We start from the raw sequence: 18874 nt of genomic DNA on the forward strand, positions 1-18874 counted from the left end.
ATTATCTTGTTACACAATGAATGTTTTCCACCTAAACAAGGAAACATATCCACCTAGTGTAAACCATGGGTCACAAACGGAATCAGAATCTCAAGTAGAAAACTAAAAATGCTTCATTCTGAAAGTAAGGTGAATCCCAATCCATCTTTTCTGAAATATTACAAGAGGTATAAGCAAATATATAAAAATGTACTCCACCAATCAAAAATTAATCATAATGACCGTAAAATCAATAATTCAAACAATAAATGTAAAACAATGTGGGAAATTATAAGAAATGCATCAACAAAACACCAATCTTTAGGTAATAATATGGTGATATGCATTAATGGAAAAGAAGTCCAACATCCCCCTAATATTGCGAATGCTTTCAATGAGTATTTTGTAAATGCAGTTCCAAATAGAAGGAATGTGTTTATGGCTGCTCCAGAAGAATGTTCTACACACATAACAGTGAATGACAAATCCTTGTTCATTTCCCCCATTACTGAACAGGAATTAAAGATAATCTTCAGGCGTATAAAAAACAAACGATCTTCTGGCATTGATGAAATACCAGACTTCCTAATTAAGAAATGTTATAGTTCCCTATGTCAACCATTACTACATATAATAAACAATTCCATTGAACAGGGTATTTTCCCAGACAGGCTAAAAATAGCTGTTGTTAAACCATTACTGAAGAAAAATGACCCAAAGGATTTATCAAATTACAGGCCCATTTCCCAACTCTCAGTCTTCTCAAAAATTATTGAACATGCAATAATGATGAGAGTAGAAAATTTCTGTAGTAAACACTCAATCTTAAGCTTGTCGCAGCATGGTTTTAGGTCCGAACGAAGCACGAAAACAGCGTTAGCAGACTTAGTAGAATGTGTCACACAATCTCTGAATAATTGTAATCACACGGTAGGAGTCTTTTGTGACCTATCAAAAGCTTTCGATTCTGTAAATCACGAGATATTGCTGTGGAAACTTCAAAAACTTGGTATTCGTGGACTACCACAAAAGTGGTTTCAATCTTATCTTACCAATAGAAAGCAAATTGTAGAAATCGCTCACACCACAGCAAAAGGATACGTAACACATCAACACTCCACCATGAAAAGTGTAACATGTGGGGTGCCTCAGGGAAGTATTCTTGGCCCTCTTTTGTTTCTTATGTACATAAATGATTTACCAAATGTTATACCTGAGGCAAATGCAATATTATATGCTGATGATACAAATATTATAGTAACAGACACTTCCAAAGATGCTCTACAATCTAAGGCTAATAACGTATTAAACAAATTAGATGACTGGTTTTTAAATAATAATCTACTCCTCAACAGCAAAAAAACAAATTACATTACATTTTCTACAATCCAAACCAGAAACCAAATAAGCCTCAATCTAATATCTGGGAATACACAACTAGAGCCTAACAAAAATTCAAAATTTCTGGGTATCATTCTGGATGAACACCTTAGCTATACAGAACACATAAACACGCTACAATCAAAATTAAGTAGTGTGTGCTATGCCCTTCGAGAAATGGTAGACATCTCAAGCACCCAAACTGTAAAGTGCCTTTATATGGCAAACTTTGATGCTTTACTAAGATACGGTATTATGGTTTGGGGTAACAAGGGCCACTCCAATGTCCTTTTTATGCTTCAAAAAAGAGCTATAAGAATCATAGCTGGAGTAAAGAAAACTTATTCATGTAGAACTCTTTTCCGTAAACTTAATGTGTTAACTCTCCCCTGCATATACATTTATGAATGCTTAATTTATGTTAAGCAAAATATTTCCAACTTTGCCACAAATGAGGAAATACATGGCCTAAACACAAGAAATAAAGACAAACTTCACATAAAACACTGCCGCCTTAACTTATGTAAGAAAGGTCCCCTAAATTCTTCCATAGATCTCTACAATAAACTACCACAAGATGTGAGGAAAGAACCAAACTTGATGATATTCAAGCACAAGATAAAATCAATGCTTCTGAAGCATGTTTTTTATTCGATAGCTGAATACATGGAAGCGGCTTTTACATAAGACAAATGTACATAATGTAGTATACTCACATATTATTCTTGTAAAATTAAATGTCAAATGAAAGTGGGTAATTAGTATATCTTCTCATGTTATATTTTTTTGTGATTTTGATATAATAGCAGAGTAAGACCCAATTTTTTACAATTTTTGGCTATATATTTTGTATTTGTAAAATCTATTAATGTACCTGTATTGTAATGTAAGTATTGACATGTCCTATATTACCATGTACTGTAATTTGTACACACCGGTAGTCCTTGGACGCAAATAAACTAAACTAAACTAAACTAAGGGAAATAAGAAAGAAATGCCTTGCTTGGGTTCGTGCTACTGAAAATTGAAGAAGTGTTTCAAATTGCAAGCAAAATTTGCTGAAAAATTATTTTGCAATATTTGTCATCAAAGTAAAATTTCCAGCAAATACAGAACAGTTTCAAAGGGCTAGTGTCCCCACGTGCCCCCCCCCCAACGACGTCCCTGCACAAATAGCTACAAAGGTTACCCTGCATTGTCTAAAAATAGAATTTGGAAGTAGCTGCAAGAACTGGCGCGCTTTTGTCACTCCGTTCTAGCTTTTCCTCCTGGAAGATTGAGCGTACGTGAGACTTGTTTTGTGCCCAAGTGCCAAAGATTTTTTGAGTTAAGTGTGACTGTTCCAAAGACTTTATCATCTTTGCTTCGTTCGTGTGACGTGTGATAGTGTCGTCTGTGCATGCTGATCTTTTCATGTCCTTTTTTGGGGGGATGGGGGGAGGAAACCCCATTTTTTTAAAAAAAATATTTTGGGGGGGATTCCACCTTCCCCCCCATATATACGCCGAATGTGCATACATTTTACATCGCCTGAATCTGTGATTCATTCCGCGCACAACGGTATATCATTCATCTCTCTAGGGCAATTAGCCTCCAAGCTATAGTCATTTCAATGTAACCCTGCATTTCGCTGAAAACCGAAGCTTGAGACAGTGGCGCACATGCCTTTCGTTTCAGGGTACAACTCGTGTTACATTGGTCATATGATAATGATGCAAATATTTCTGTTTCTTACATGCCAGCAATAATTTCTATGTGCATGTTGACCTTTTCATGTCCTCTTTTTTTGGGGGGCGGGAGGCAGGCCCGTAGCCAGGAATTCTTTGTAGGGGGGCAAAGTCAATCCTAGAGGGGGCAATTTTTTAATATATTGTGTCCCATTGGCAGATATAGCAGGGTACACAGAGGCACTTGCCCCTCCCCCAAAAGAGATAAGTAACAGAAAAGGGATGATATCTTGAAACTCCAACAAACAAAAAAACTTCGAGGAACATCAAAAAGCAATATTTCAATAATGACCTTTCCAGATTGCCAAGAAAATAAATTTTAACATAAATAGGCTAATAGGGACTGTATCTACTTGATATTTACAGGCTGATAATGTTAATAGACAATTAATATGTACCAACAGCTTTGGGCCTCTCTGCAGAACTGATTAAGGGAGCCCTTTATAAATCATGCTTCATAATGATTCCCTATAGTTTCCAGTATACAAGATTTTTACGCACAAAGGAATCTAACGAGAATCCAACAGCACCATTGTGTTGTGTTATGCAAGAAAAATTAAATAAATTAAATAATAATGGTTACATATTATCTACACTTTGATGAATTGTGTAAAAATATGTAATACATTTTTGTAGGCCTACTTGCTAAAACATTAATACATGGGTCCCTTACTCCACCACGGATTCTATTTGCTTCAAATGAAAGACTCTTGCATCCTTACAGACAATGTTTGCCTACTGGTTACGTTAACCATTTTGCAAAATATTGTGTTGTTGAAATACATGTTTGACACCCGAAAAACAAATAGGAATCCCTTGATTGGTCAATGACTTCTTGGATTACAGTGTCATCATTAATATTTATTTCATAATAAGTTTAATGGAGGGAAATGTTCTATTATCTTTACATTATGAAAAATAACTTCCTTAATGACTATGGTACGAAACTGAACGATGTAAGGGCCTCCTTCGCCTTAGCCCATTTTAGCAGCACAAGGTCTCTGGGCCGCTTATCGCCACCACTTTTTGAGCAGAAGCGTACAAAAATATCAGAGTTTTTTTAATGCTGATACTGATTTCTGCCAGTCACAGAATGGCTTAAGATATATGAATAAAATTAGGAGAGTCCACTCCATAGCAGAAGAGTTGACATAATTATTTGTCAAAAAATTAGGTTGTGCATGAGCAGTGGCATAGCGTGATTCTATGAAAGGTGTAAGGCTTCCTTAGATAAACCTGATCTGAATAATGGATAAAGAAAACCCAAAGATATTTTAACTAAATAGAATGTATTTGAATGTAAGTCATGCATGGGCATACTCAACTTCAAACACAGCTCCGTTTCAATGGATATCAGTCCCAAGTCAGATTTCCTTGCCTGAGTCTGTGTGCTGCGTTGAAATGTATGAATCCTCTTCAGTGCAGAAAACTACTTTTCCACCGACGAGCTTGAGGCAGGAACAGTGAGGAACAATTCTGTTAGTTTGTAGCCTACACTTGTTCAACAGCTTCATTCAAATGGGTAGTACGTAAGTAGTCATGAAGTTCAAACACACTCTTTACTCGATATTCGGCTTCAGAATAAATTACCTGTAGCTCAACTTTCAACTGGTAGCAATTTAAAAATTTTACATACAGCTTAATTAAGGACACAAACTCTTTTTCTGGAAAGGCCATGTCATATTTTTATTCTTATTATTCTTTTTCTTTCACTAAAAAGCCATTTGTGGGAAATTCGTAGGATACAATTTGCAAATCAAATGCATTCGAGAATATTACTCATTATCATGGTTATGATATTTGCGCACATTTTGAAAAGCATATCAAGCAACTTAGTCAAAGGAAAAGGTAAAACAAATCTGTAAATCATAATGCTAAGTATTACACGTATGCTTTTAACATTACGGGCAACTGGCATGCACGCGCCTAACTTTGCGGGCGCTGCCGGATCTAGGATTGCCAGACATTCCTCTTTTATCTTTAACTTCACTGCCTCTAATAAAGGTAATATCCAACATTAAACCATCTTTTTGTGAACTTAATAGTTAGTTTACACATTTAAAATGACACCCGTTGTGTTACCTACACCTCCCGTCAAGCATTGTTGAAACAACACGGGAGTCGATTTTCTTGGTTCTCTTCCGACCGTGGCAAACAGACGCAGCAGGGACAGAAATCTCGCCAGTTAGCACCCACTGGTAATGCGCATTACAGTGCGTGAGAATCGGAGCGCTCTCGTCATTGGTTGAGAAGATACTACGTAAGCAAACACACCCGCCATGGGCGAGTCCAAATCATTTCTTCCATTAACCCGCACATAAGTCCTCTCAAGAAGCCTTACAGAGAAACAACTCGAATCAAAACAAGTCCTCAATTGTTTCGTTAAAAGTTCTACTTGAAGTCTGATATTGCTAGGTGTGTTCAAGCGATAAATACGGGAATGAAATACGTTTTCTTCAATAATTTCAACTTGTAAGGTGGACTTACAAGCCTTACGTGGGCACTACGCCGCTGTGCATGAGGTTCTTTAACAGACAACATCTGCTACAGGCACAATGTATTGTCATTTTCTTGAATCTATATTCATAGGGTTGCCGCCTGATAGCACCGACAACTTGCACAGCATGTACAGGACATCAAGGCAAGCAACTTTTCTCAGTCACTATTTGCTCTTCTAATTCTTCTTTCGATGTTACAAGCAATCGAAATATGGCATCTTCTGTCCTTAATGTATGCAATCCCATTGATAGCTTCGCAGTTGCAAATGTCATTTATTTTTTCTGCCGTTTAAAATTCTGAGAGCAATATATAAGATGCTATGGAAACGATATCATGGAAACAGTCAGGGTTAAGACTTAACTTTTCCTTTATAAAATGGATATCATAACACACGCCTATGTTGCTTATCTTACATGTGTATGCGAGCGAAGCTTTTTCAAAATGTGTTTTTATTTGTATAAAATTGGAAATCGAGTGGATAATTACCCCTCTGTGCTCTCTGCAAGTGCCCTTAGCCATGTGGAAGAAAAATGCAAGAAACACTTGAAAACTAATTCCATCTTGAGTATCCATTTGTCCTGCTATTCTTAGATTCTGCTAGTCATGTTTCTTTACTTCAATGTTTGCCCCCCCCCCCAGATTGGACTTCCATCCAACATGGGGGGGGGGGCAATGCCCCTGCCCCCCTGTGGTTGCGCACTGTTTGTGAGTGCCTCTTCATAAATTTCACGTCATCATTCATTGTCAGGATTAGCTAGATGTGGCAGAAAAGCAACGCTAAGTAACAAAACTCAAATATCCACTCCCTCTCTCTATCACATGAATCGCTATTACCAAAATGTAGACTTGGGGAAACAAAAAATGATTCAGTTCAAACTTCATAGCAACACATCCAAGAAAAACATCCAAATACATTAGGCACCTTTAATACAAGATTCTCAAAATGTCACAACTGTTCTAGATACTGAAAATTGCAAAATCATTTAACGAAGTCTGAATCTGGAAGGGATTTCCCCCTCCCCCCAATCCTGATATGACATTATATGTAATCCCACACACCTTCATAAATCACAAAATAAATAAATGTCTTCGTTATGTTGCTAGAGTAATACAGGATATAATTGTAAAGATTAATGAGAATTCCAGGTAGGAATCTGTTCTGTATTTTTCACAGGGGGGGCAGTTGCTCCCTTCTAGCTACGGGCCTGGCGAGAGGGGGAAACCCCATTTTTTTAAAAAAAAATTGGGGGGAAACCCCGTTCCCCCTCCATATATACACCGAATGTGCATCCATTTTATATCGTCTGAATCTGTGATTCATTCCGCGTACAACTGTATATCATTCATCTCTCTAGGGCAATTAGCCTCTGAGCTACAGTCAAGGTACCACTGCATTTTGAAGCTTCAATCAGTGGCATGCTGACCATTCCTTTTTGGGGGTATAACTCACGTTACATTGGTCATACGATAATAATGCAAATATTTGTGAGTTCCTTACATGTCAGCGATACTTTCCATGTACATGTCGACACTGTCATGTACTTTTTTCTTGGAGGGAGGGGAAAAATCCCCATTTTTTCTGAAATATTGAGTGTTCTCCCCCTCGCCCCTGCCACATATACGCCAAATTTGCATAAATTTTATATAGTTTGGATCTGGTTCATTCCGCGTACAATGGTATGTCACTCATCTCTCTAGAGCAATTAGCCTCCGATCTACACTCATTTAATTGAAACACTGCATTTTGCTCAAAATCAGCTCGGGCATCAAGGGGGTTACATGTGAAAATGGCCTTGGGCTCCAAAAGGTTAAACAAAAAGATTGGAAACATTTTGACCATTGCATTTCTCATGAAATTCGAGCCTGATTTGATATATCAAATCCAATTTCAAAATTTTGAGTTGAATTCAATATGGTGGATGTCCACTTAGAACACACAAATATGGTTCCCCTTAGGCCTAACCTGTTTCTATCGTGACTAATTGTATCCATCTATTTTATAGTTGGATCCGATCTTAGGACCCCCATTGACAAGGAGCTGTGCATGCACAGCAATGTATTTCCAGACATCACTTGGCGCTTTGCGACAATTGAACTCCATAAATGGACAGGAAATGATCTGTGCTGGTATTCTTAATAAACTTTACTGTGGGGGGCAGCAAAATATGCAGCGAGTAGTGATCTCCAATGCACACTTAAAAACTGCAGTAACTATATTCATCAAAAATCTCATGAGCAGATACTAGAAAGTGTTTGCAAATAAAATTAAATGATTGTAGGCCTGTATGGATGCTGTTGGACGTTAGAATAAAATTAATTGATTGCAGGCCTGTATGGATGCTGTTGGACTTTCAAGACTTTTTTGAAAGTGCACAGTGACTTTCCAAACACCCTGTATTATTATTTAGGAATGAGAAAGATTAATCGATAACCTATTGATCCTTCCTCCCTCTCCCCCTCTCTCTCTCCCTCCCTCCCCCCCAGGTATTACCATGTATTTTTTTTTACATTGGTAATAATATATTATTATGATTCTTGCTTACATCACGTTGATTTCTTTCTTTTGCAGATTTTTGAAGCACTTTAAAACTTTAATCAAATTACCAATGTATCAGGTAATATAATTTTAATGTTTTTATAATAATTAATGAAGAAATTTCAGCGAAAAATGCAGAACGACCAAGACACAAACCTGGGTCTCTGGCATACTGTGCCATTGCTTTACTAGTGAGGTACCGAGCCGGCCTGGCTTCACCTGATTTTTCGCTGCCGCTGTTTTACCTGCATGGAAACAGGCAACTTTGACATCTACAGTGTTTCAAAGGCAACAGATCCTGTTGTGGTAGCACTAACAGAAACAATTCCACAGAGACCCGAGTTCAAGTCCTGGTCGAGCCTACATTTGTCACTAAAATTTCTACATGGTACATCTCCTGTGTGTGCCTAATCTTCATGAATAATAATTAAGAGAATATTGTTCTCTCTTTCAGTTTTATCCAACTTACTTTTCACTTCTGCTGTTCTTTCTCTGTGGGAATTGCATACTTCAGTGATATCAGAACTGTATCTGTTGGCTTTGAAACACTGATAAAGCTAAGAGTGTGACATTGGAAAATTTGGCAGTGGGGAACATTCCTATGATGTATCTTGAAGAACTGTTATATTTTATAAATTATACCTCAACCACTGCCCCCATGACAAAATATTGGCAACCAAAAGGGGGAATTCTGCCAAGAGACCCTTCCACCAATCTATACAGAGGATGTTCACTTTATATTCGACCATTGTCGATTCGGTGCTGCCACCTGGCATATCATGCTGGAACTATGGGTCTGCTGGCGTGAGAAGTGTTGTGTCTGACCTTGTAGGTGCGTGAGTGTTGGTAGTGAATGTTATCAAATGGCACTTAAAATCAACCGATATTGGGAGGGTTATGTAATGGCCCTTTTGCATGCTAAGTTTACATACGTACGCATTGTGAAACTGTATGAAAAGTACCTGGCGGGTTCCAAATGGAAGAAAATTGTCACAGTGGATGAATCATATGTCCCTCTCACTGCTGGTGGTCACATTCGGGCGATCACATACAGTGACATTGACTGCAAGGGGCGCAGCAACTTTGTTCATCAGTGCAGGGAAAGTTTCCCTCGTGGCTTAATGGTTGTGACAGGATTCGGATATGAGGGTAAGTTTATGATATGCAAGGTGGACAAAAACGTGAAGATGAATGCCAGATACTTCCAAGACTCCATTCTGACACCTATCTATCGGAGAGACATCCCAAAATTGTATGGAATGGACGTGAACCAGGTGATGATCCATATGGACAAGGCTTCGAGTCATACCGCCAGAACATCACTACGTTTTTATCAGGAAATGGCAGAGGAATTAGGAATTCGTGTCACTCCGTTTGAAGACATTCCTATGAAAAGCCCAGATGCCAGTCCAATGGATTTTTGCACATTTGGACTGTTGAAACGACGTCTTTCACATCGCCGGCCACGCACCCTGGATGGTCTATGGAAAGCTTGCAGGGAGGAGTGTGACAGAATTCCCATGCTTGTCCTGCGCTGGAGCTTGCTGCAATGGAAACTGCGATGACAGGCGATAGTCCACAATACTGGGGGTCCAACAGAACATGATCGGTGGTGGTGGCGCGGTATCTCTTAAGGTGAGTACCTGTCAAACATGGTCTGATATAAAGCGAACAACCTTCTGTACATTCTATCCCACAGATCAAAATTAACTGGTAGTGCACCAAATCAAGGTCCGAATTAGTTGGTCACTTATTCCATTGTGGGCACATTCAGTTGTTACTTCAGACAAAAAGTGTGACTTTTCCTCTTTCCTTTGGTGCAAGCATTGTGTTGACAATATACATGGTATCCAGCAATAGATCTTTCAGAAGTGATCTTTATGTTGATATTATAAGCACACAAGCACCAACACTATTTCGTCCATCACACAATATGGGAATATCCTCCTTAACTAAAATGAAACTGTGGACAGGACCACTAACAAAGAAAAGAAAATATGCCTGTTAAAAACGTCTTCACTCAATTTTTGAAACCAATAGTCCGAGATTCCTTAACAAGAACTAAAACTGTACTGTCTCTGAAGATAAAACCTCCATACCCTGGTTCAGAGCTGAGTCTGTAAAGGGATACTCAGCTCACACAAGAACCCCACAACCCCACATAGGTTTACGCTGGCTACGGTCCCAGGCACCAGAGCCTCATTGGTCTGCAAGACTGTAATTATATTAGTACCAAGATTTCTGAAATCAGATATAATGTGAACTACAGGCTTCCCCGAGACTTAACTTAGCGACTCTGTTTCTATGCCACGGTTTCAAATATGGTGGTTGATCTACACCAGTGTGAGCTATGTGGAAGTGAGGATGAATTTTGGGTGTCTTCTGAGGTCACCCCTAATACATCCAAGTGATCTTTATGAAATAACTTGCTTATGTGTTTGCTTTGGTCATATAATTTTGCTTTTATACTTCGTTAGGTTATGATAAGAATGAATGAAGGTGCCTCAAATAACAAATACAGTGAAATATCATGCTCTGGCCAGGATTCAAACTCAGAATCTTTTGATCTTCTGAGGCAATAATGTGAATTGAGCACTCAATACATTCAGCCACAGAGGCAGAGTAATTAAAGATTCACAGCACAATGTAAAATAAATAGAGGCATGCTTATTTAGTTTTTGACAAAAACACGAAATGTGAAATAACACATTGTAATGTTATTTTTTCATGTTTTTGAAAAGTGTGAGGTGTATTTTGCTACAATCTTGTCATAAAATTATGAATCAACTCTTTAAAACACGAAATTTAGGTTTATTTATCAACGTGACACCTTTCGAGGTCTGCATTATGCTGAGTTATGCGATTCATGGAAAATTACTTAATTCTGCTGATAACCATGGGTGTCCGGAGAGGGGGACCATGCCCCCCCCCTGGAAAATGAAAGTCAATCAAAAATTATGTATTTCACACATCATAGATTCAAATTTAAGCAAGTTTTTTTTTTAGGGAACAACACTATTTTTGGAGAAAATGTGCCTTGTTTGCCCCCCCCCACCCTCGGAACAAAATACCTTCCTTGCCCCTCCCTGGAAAAAATCCTGCGGACGTCCATGCTGATAACTAAATAAATGTGCTATTAGAAGTGAAATGTTAATTTTGTTAAATATGTATAGTTCTTAAATCAGATTTTTCTTTTTCACAATTTTAACACCAAAATGCAATTTTATATACCGCTTTTGATCCCAAAATATGCCCAGTTTTGGTTCTGAATTCTTGATCTTTTATTCACCACAAATACGTGGTTCTAAAAATAAACAAAACAGGAAGTGTATTTGTAAACACTATTATTTCTAACAGCACTATGCACAATTAGAGATCTTACAGTTTATTATTTACATAAATGGATTCGATTTAGAATCGCGGATTCAGCCAATTATAACGCATTACTTTCTGTAATGTCAGTCCATCCAGTTTAACCCGAGCCTTCTCCTTATCTTCTTCTAGCAATTCCTGGTCCACTTTCAACTTTGGAGTAATAATGCATTCACCGTTCTCCTTGAGACAGGCACTGCCTATGTCCTCCTCTGTTGGTTCACCATTTGGAAAGGTTATGGGTGTGATCCTAATCAGGTGCTTCACCTGCCATAGTCTATGATTCACATCAGGAATATTCTTCACAATCACAACTTTGCTACGCTGCAAAACAACATGAAATATAACATTATTAATCTTTAAACTACGGCTTCTGGGTCAATCCATAACAGTAAAAATAAAAATGTTTTCGCTGGAATAACAGACATGAGATGAAAGGTTACAATAAACATTTCTCCCCAAAAAATATGATAGATAAAAAAGTTGCAAAAGTTCACAGAGTATTCAAGTTGTGTAATTGTAGGTGAAGCTTTCACCATCATGTGGTCACACCCGGAACTCCCGTTATTCTTGAATTGCTGCATAACAACGTTGTTCACGGAGCAGTAACAATGTCATGATTCTGAATACTGTAATGATGGTATGGATGAGCTCAATGTCATTGTTCACCAAATATTTAGATTTATAGCATGTTATTGTCACACCCGGAACTCATGGATTGGCCCTCTTTCCATAAGGACTTCTTTCTCATAGGATGTGACTTTTGGGACATACTGTGACTCTGATAATGATTGGAGATACAGGTTTTGAGTTCAGCATGAGTCATGAGGTATGTAATTAGCAATTAGTAAAAGTTTAATTTCATTCTTACAGTTGTCAGTGGGGGGGGGGGGTTGTCCTAAAAATTGTTCATTTTTTTTTATTGATTTTGACAACATCGCTCTTTTCACAATTCTGCTGTTTGGAAACACACATTTACGAAGCAAAAGGCTTTAGCGGGAATACCCTCATGCGAGGCAAGTAGGTTAGTTCGGTCAGGTTTAGTGTTGCTTGCATTATAATTATACTCTCACATAGTGTTATTTTAATTGTAGTTTCATTTTTTAACTGTTACATTAATCAAACTAAAAATTAATGTCCAATAACAGTTGGGCTGAAAAGTTCGTAGGCTAACATAGAAAAAATATTTTTTTGACAAAATTCGATTTTATTATTCAATATAGTTGCCTTCGAGGGCGATACAACGATTATAGCGGTCATACAATTTTTCGATGCCATTTTTATAGTACGATTTCTCTTTAGCCTCAAAATAGGCCTCAGTTTCGGCGATTACCTCTTCATCAGTGCTAAATTTCTTTCCAGCGAGCATTCTTTTAAGGTCTGCAAACAGGAAAAAGTCACTGGGGGCCAGATCTGGAGAATATGGTGGATGGGGAAGCAATTCGTAGTCTAATTCATATAATTTTGCCATCGTTTTCATTGATTTGTGACACGGTGAATTGTCTTGATGAAGCAGCACTTTTTTCTTCTTCAAATGGGGCCATTTTTTCGTGATTTCATCCTTTAAACGCTCCAACAACACTATGTAATAATCTCAGCTATCTCGATCAACTTCACTTTACGATCATTTAAAATTATTTTGTGGACTTTTTTGATGTTTTCGTCGGTAACAGCCTCTTTGGGGCGTCCACTGCGTGCATCGTCTTTGATGCTCATTTCGCCTCGTTTAAATTTAGCAAACCACTTCTCAACGGTTGATTTTCCTGGTGCAGAGTCCGAATAATGTTTATCAAGCCAAGCCTTGGCTTCAACAGTATTTTTTTTCGCAATGCTTTATTAACACACGGAATTCTTTTTTATCCATTTTTTCACAATAACAAAAGCTGCTTCACTCACAATGCTATATTTCACGAACTAATTATCCGGCAGCTGTGAAATTTATACACGTATCTTTTGAAGGTTAGTACTAAGTAAAAATCACATGGATTTAATTCTAGTAACGCCATCGATGAGTCAGCCTACGAACTTTTCAGCCCAACTGTTATATCTGTCAAACATATAAAAAATTATGTGTATGTGATTCTAACAACCATAAACTATAAAAGAAACAATTCTACATACAAGAAATATTATACTAACTCTTCCTATGTTTACATTGTAAGTAGATTAGGCTTGTTAGGTTTGATTAGTAATTCAGCACTCTCCTTCATTAGATGCATGTGTGTGAAACACTGTTACTTGCACAATGTACTTCTCTTTCTGCACCTTTAAAATATGCAAATTAGTGTCTCCAAACTTCAAACCACAATCATTTTCAGTGTTCTAACGCATTCTGCATCCTCCTCTACAACTTAGCACCACTTTTCTGCCACCTTTGGCTAATCGTGGCACTGATAATGAGTTCACAATATGACGACATTGATGAAGAGACACTTTTAAAGAACACCCATGTTCAAGCCAGGATTCGAACCAGAACCCCTGTCATCATAGCATGCTGTGCTAACCACTCTGCCACAGAGGTCAGCTACTAAACGGATGAAAGAACAAGCACAATAGAAACATCCATGCCTGGTTAGGGCATGAATGTCTGAAATGGAGACCATGTGATGTCTGCTTACCTTCTCATCTAATCCAAATTCCCTCATTATGTTTTTTTCCCAGTAAGGCTTCTTTTTAAGACACCTTATTCTTTTTATCATGAAGAACTTTGCTGGTTGTATTGGAGGATCCTTGTGATCTGGGAACCTGCAAATGAAGAGAAAAAAATAACAATGAACACCTCTCAAAAAAAAAAATGACATTGCCTTATTATTTTTAGTTTTAACATCGGCACATTATTTTAGAACTTTTGATGTTGTATTCCCACATAAGCAAGGAGCAAATGACAGAACTGTCAAGTATCTTACTTGCTGTTATACTGATTGCATTTCCAACTGCCGGCTGACCTTCATGACTATTTTGGCTCTTACTGTCTCCAAATCATCTTCGGGGGATGTGTGGCTCGATGGGTGGCAACAAACTCGGTTGCAAATTAAAAGCTGTAGGGGAACATCACTCTCCCGAAGCAAGGTTGTTAAGCATAATTCTGTTTTTACCAGTTGCATACAGATCTGTGGGTAGTCATTCCGAAAACATCATTGTCCAGGACCACGTGTGCAGTTGTACCATTAACCCTGTTGATTTCTGGTGTTGACGACAACATTATTGGAGAACTCTCTCACTTTAGAGTACGTTTGGCAACATGTAGTGTATCAAATGCTCATTTGTTTCATCCAGCTAAGAGGGTTCGGTGCCTTGTGACTCGAAAATGCCCGATGTCAGACGAAGAAAATTAAACTGATTGCTCATTCGTTGTTCCCCTGCCATCAGCTGGAAATGAGACCAGTATAATAAAATGGCCAAGGAAACAAGTTATGATTGGCTCTCTAAATATTTTCCAGATTGCAGACTATACTCCACAAACAGAAGCAACTGTTATTCACACAACCATACAGCGTTACCAAATGTTTTCTTATACTGTTAGGCTTGCAGTTGACCGTCAGTTACCAGAACTTCTTTTGTTCTTTTCCTCCTTAACAGATGACATCTTAAAATAAATAAAAAAATTAAAAAACTTGCTGTTTTGTATGTTTTCACCATTTCTATCAACAGAATGTGCTTTTATATCTTTTAACAATTTTGAGAGCTGAAAATGGAATACATAGATAAAAAATGTATTAATCTGATGTAAACATTGGAACACAAAGTAATATGTACTTTAAAGTTCAGCACCTGGGTTGGTTACTGGACACACCAAATAAATCAATTGGCAAATAATAATGATGAATATATGCAGCGAAAATGAGATTGGTCTAAAATTTAGCTTTGTACAATTACTAGTGGTCTGACTTGTCGAAGATTGGTTGAGGCATCGAGATGTTGTTGTCTACTCATACTGTGGCTGCAATTTGGAAAAACAGTCATTTATTCACACACCCCAATAACTCCTACTATTTTCTTTAACAAAGGTCCCATTGATGGTCATTTTGGCTCTAAAGTTTCCCTTGTACATCCCTAAATATGAACTTCTGACCCAACCGAAATTCCCTGACTTTTTCTGATCTTCCAGCTTTGTTGCCATTCTCATGTATAAGTGTAGTGAATTCATATGATGAACAGCAAATGTTTGTACAATGAAGACAAAAGCATCCAGCAATCAGAAATTAGGGTTTTATGTATGGTTTATAGACACCTCAGAACCATGCTGTTCTGTATCAGCAAATAAAAAATTGTACACCTTCTTATATCTTTTGATAAGACAACAAAGAAATACAGTGGACAGACCATAGGCATGCAAACGGGGGGTAAATTGCCTCCCTAATCAAGGATGTTTTCCACGAAGGGACAAGCAAGATATTTTTGAATGGGGCATATTACCCCAATAATAGTATTGCCCCCTCAAAAAACACCACCTGAATTTGAAATTATCGCATTCCTACGACCTCCCACTACATAATAATTAATGTAAATTAGTATGACTAAAAAAAAATTATATGTGTGAAATATATACTTTTAGGTTGACATTTATTGTCAAAAGGGGGAGGTGTGGCTATTCTTCTTCCCCCCCTTTCCAGACGTTCCATGCCCCTACCCCTACATTATTACAGTTTCACCTAGAAATTTAGTGTACAGGAATGTTATCGGTTATTAAACAATATTACTGTATAAGAGAAAATAAAGTATATTTAAGCTGATGAAAGTTCAAAGCAACTACAGGGGAAGGGGTGCAGTGGCGCAACCACAAGGTGCCAGAGGGTCATTGCCTTTTCCCAACCTTGGATGGAAATCAATTCTAGGGGGCAAAGATTGAAGTAAAAGATAGCAAGACTAGGAGAATGTAATTGTAGGACAAAAGAATGCTCAAGATGGAATTAGTTTTGATGTCTTTCTTGCATTATTTCTTCCAGACGGCCAGATGCCCCCCCCCCCCAACTTCAAATTTTATACAAATAAAAATACATTTCGTAAAATTTTCTTGCTCGCTTCGCTTGCGATATCTGCTTTCCTTATAATATTGTCAAGTTCATAGCCGTAGCTAGGCAGCAGCGGGAATTGTCCCTGGTCGCCGAACAATCTGAATGGGAAAAATTGTAAAAGAGAATGACATGGCATTGCACTATTTCTTTTTTTGCAAGCTATTAAATCAATACTGTTTTCAATTTGCAAAAATTTGGATCAAACAATTTTCTTTCTCGTTTCGCTCGCAATTTGTTTTCTGTAAAAAAAAGGTAAAGTGTTCCCCTGTGCATAGCACCACGCCATGAAGGCGTATAGGGGGTATGGGGGTAACGCCCCACACTTTCTTGATCCGGTCGTGAGTGGGGGTGATGTGATCAGCATCACACCCCTGACTGCCTTTACCCCCCAGGGTTTCCCCCAGGTACCCATGTTATTCGACGCTGGGTAGGCGCCGGGGCCGCTTCCACCGTTAGAAAAGTTCCCGGATTTGAACCGGCCGGGGATCGAACCCGGGACCTTGAGCATGGTAGTCAGACGCGTTACCGACTGACCCACCGCGGCCACTGTAATGTATTGTAAATTACCGAAGAGAACAAGACAAGTAAGAACAACTAAGTACTTCAGACAGTTGCTGCTATAACGGTTTGGTTTGGAGGAAAAGGAGTGCGCACATTTCAGAGACAATTTATATCATTTTTGCTGTTGGTTTGTTATGGGGCGGATGAATTGATTATGTAATGCCCCACACTTTCTTGATCCGGTCGTGAGTGGGGGTGATGTGATCAGCATCACACCCCTGACTGCCTTTACCCCCCAGGGTTTCCCCCAGGTACCCATGTTATTCGACGCTGGGTAGGCGCCGGGGCCGCTTCCACCGTTAGAAAAGTTCCCGGATTTGAACCGGCCGGGGATCGAACCCGGGACCTTGAGCATGGTAGTGAGACGCGTTACCGACTGACCCACCGCAGCCACTGTAATGTATTGTAAATTACCGAAGAGAACAAGACAAGTAAGAACAACTAAGTACTTCAGACAGTTGCTGCTATAACGGTTTGGTTTGGAGGAAAAGGAGTGCGCACATTTCAGAGACAATTTATATCATTTTTGCTGTTGGTTTGTTATGGGGCGGATGAATTGATTATGTAATGTATTTAAATCATATGTATATACACATACACACACATATACCCATCAAAGCAATAAAATCAAAACAGTGAGATAAAATGATTGTTTTTTTTCCAACTGAACTTTCAAGGCTTTTTCCCCCCCTAATCAGAGGGTCTGCGCATGCCTATGGAACAGACACAAATGTTATGCTAGGTGTTGTGACCGTGCTTCACAGCTATATGCCTGTCATAAATCCTGATATTACTACGACACCAAATTGTTTGCCTAACCTAACCTTACCGTGAATTGTTTGTGGGGACATGTGTGAATGGTTTTTGTGGCTATGCATGAATGATGCTTTGTGGGGCATTTTTAAGGTTAAGGTTTAAGAAGGTTGGAAACACTGATGATCCACAATCCTAGTCAAGCTGTGCCCGCCATATTGTTTGTGATGGAAGCAAAAAAAGGAAGAACAATAATTACTCGTAATGTGAAAACTTGAAATTATTTTCGTGAAAAATGCATAATTCCACCTTGAAGAATCTTTCACAATGCAGAATACGTAAGTACGAATGTTAAAAATAACGAAATAAACGAGTGAGAGGCGTTGTGCTCATACGAAACTGGTACCAAAAATTGCTGACATGTAAGTTTAAAAAAAAAAGTGTGCTCCTAGTCTCTTGTAATTAAAAAAATGCACTAAGTATACATACCTTGGATAATAAGTAAATCCAAAATATTTTATTCCATTTCCAATTGAACTATAACATCTTGATAAAGCACTGCCTTGCCTCAGGCATGAAGCAGGTAACAGATTTCCTAATGTTGATTGCATCTGTAATATAAATAATACTTGAATCACACTAGAAAATAAATGTTTTCTTCTTTCACAACACAACTCTGTACCATCATACAAATAGTGCAGTGGTTAAGCCCATATTTTCTATGAAATGAAACGATCTAACAATTTCCTTTATTCCATTTCCAATTGAACTATAACATCTTGATAAAGCACTGCCTTGCCTCAGGCATGAAGCAGGTAACAGATTTCCTAATGTTGATTGCATCTGTAATATAAATAATACTTGAATCACACTAGAAAATAAATATTTTCTTCTTTCACAACACAACTCTGTACCATCATACAAATAGTGCAGTGGTTAAGCCCATATTTTCTATGAAATGAAACAATCTAACAATTTCCTTCCAGAGAACACAATGTATAAGTTTGTTATTCTATAAATACATTCTTTTCGGCCCAAGTTCCTTTTGCTTT

The 18874-nt window shown here is 38.1% G+C and overlaps 1 protein-coding gene across 1 annotated transcript; it reads right to left on the bottom strand.

Moving 5' to 3' along the window:
* Positions 1 to 11448: 11448 nt before the first annotated feature.
* mRpL30 (mitochondrial ribosomal protein L30) lies at positions 11449 to 18438 on the bottom strand. The gene is made up of 3 exons (XM_083144392.1): positions 18312 to 18438; positions 14112 to 14238; positions 11449 to 11817 (listed from the first exon to the last, which is right to left on the bottom strand). Exons 1-3 carry the CDS (start codon positions 18431 to 18433, stop codon positions 11533 to 11535), a joined length of 534 nt encoding a protein of 177 aa, XP_083000518.1. The 5' UTR covers positions 18434 to 18438; the 3' UTR covers positions 11449 to 11532.
* Positions 18439 to 18874: the final 436 nt, after the last annotated feature.

Source organism: Lepisma saccharinum, chromosome 23 (genome assembly GCF_977018435.1).
Source record: "Lepisma saccharinum chromosome 23, izLepSacc3.1, whole genome shotgun sequence".
NCBI lineage: Eukaryota > Metazoa > Arthropoda > Insecta > Zygentoma > Lepismatidae > Lepisma > Lepisma saccharinum.

Bases quoted from the DNA above. Each gene is read 5' to 3' on its own strand.
- mRpL30 (XM_083144392.1), bottom strand. From the start codon at position 18,433: ATGCAATCAACATTAGGAAATCTGTTACCTGCTTCATGCCTGAGGCAA. The intron at 14,239-18,311 runs GTATGTATACTT...CTTCATTTGCAG, and splicing joins GGATTTACTTATTATCCAAG to GTTCCCAGATCACAAGGATC. The intron at 11,818-14,111 runs GTAAGCAGACAT...GTTGTTTTGCAG, and splicing joins AATTTGGATTAGATGAGAAG to CGTAGCAAAGTTGTGATTGT.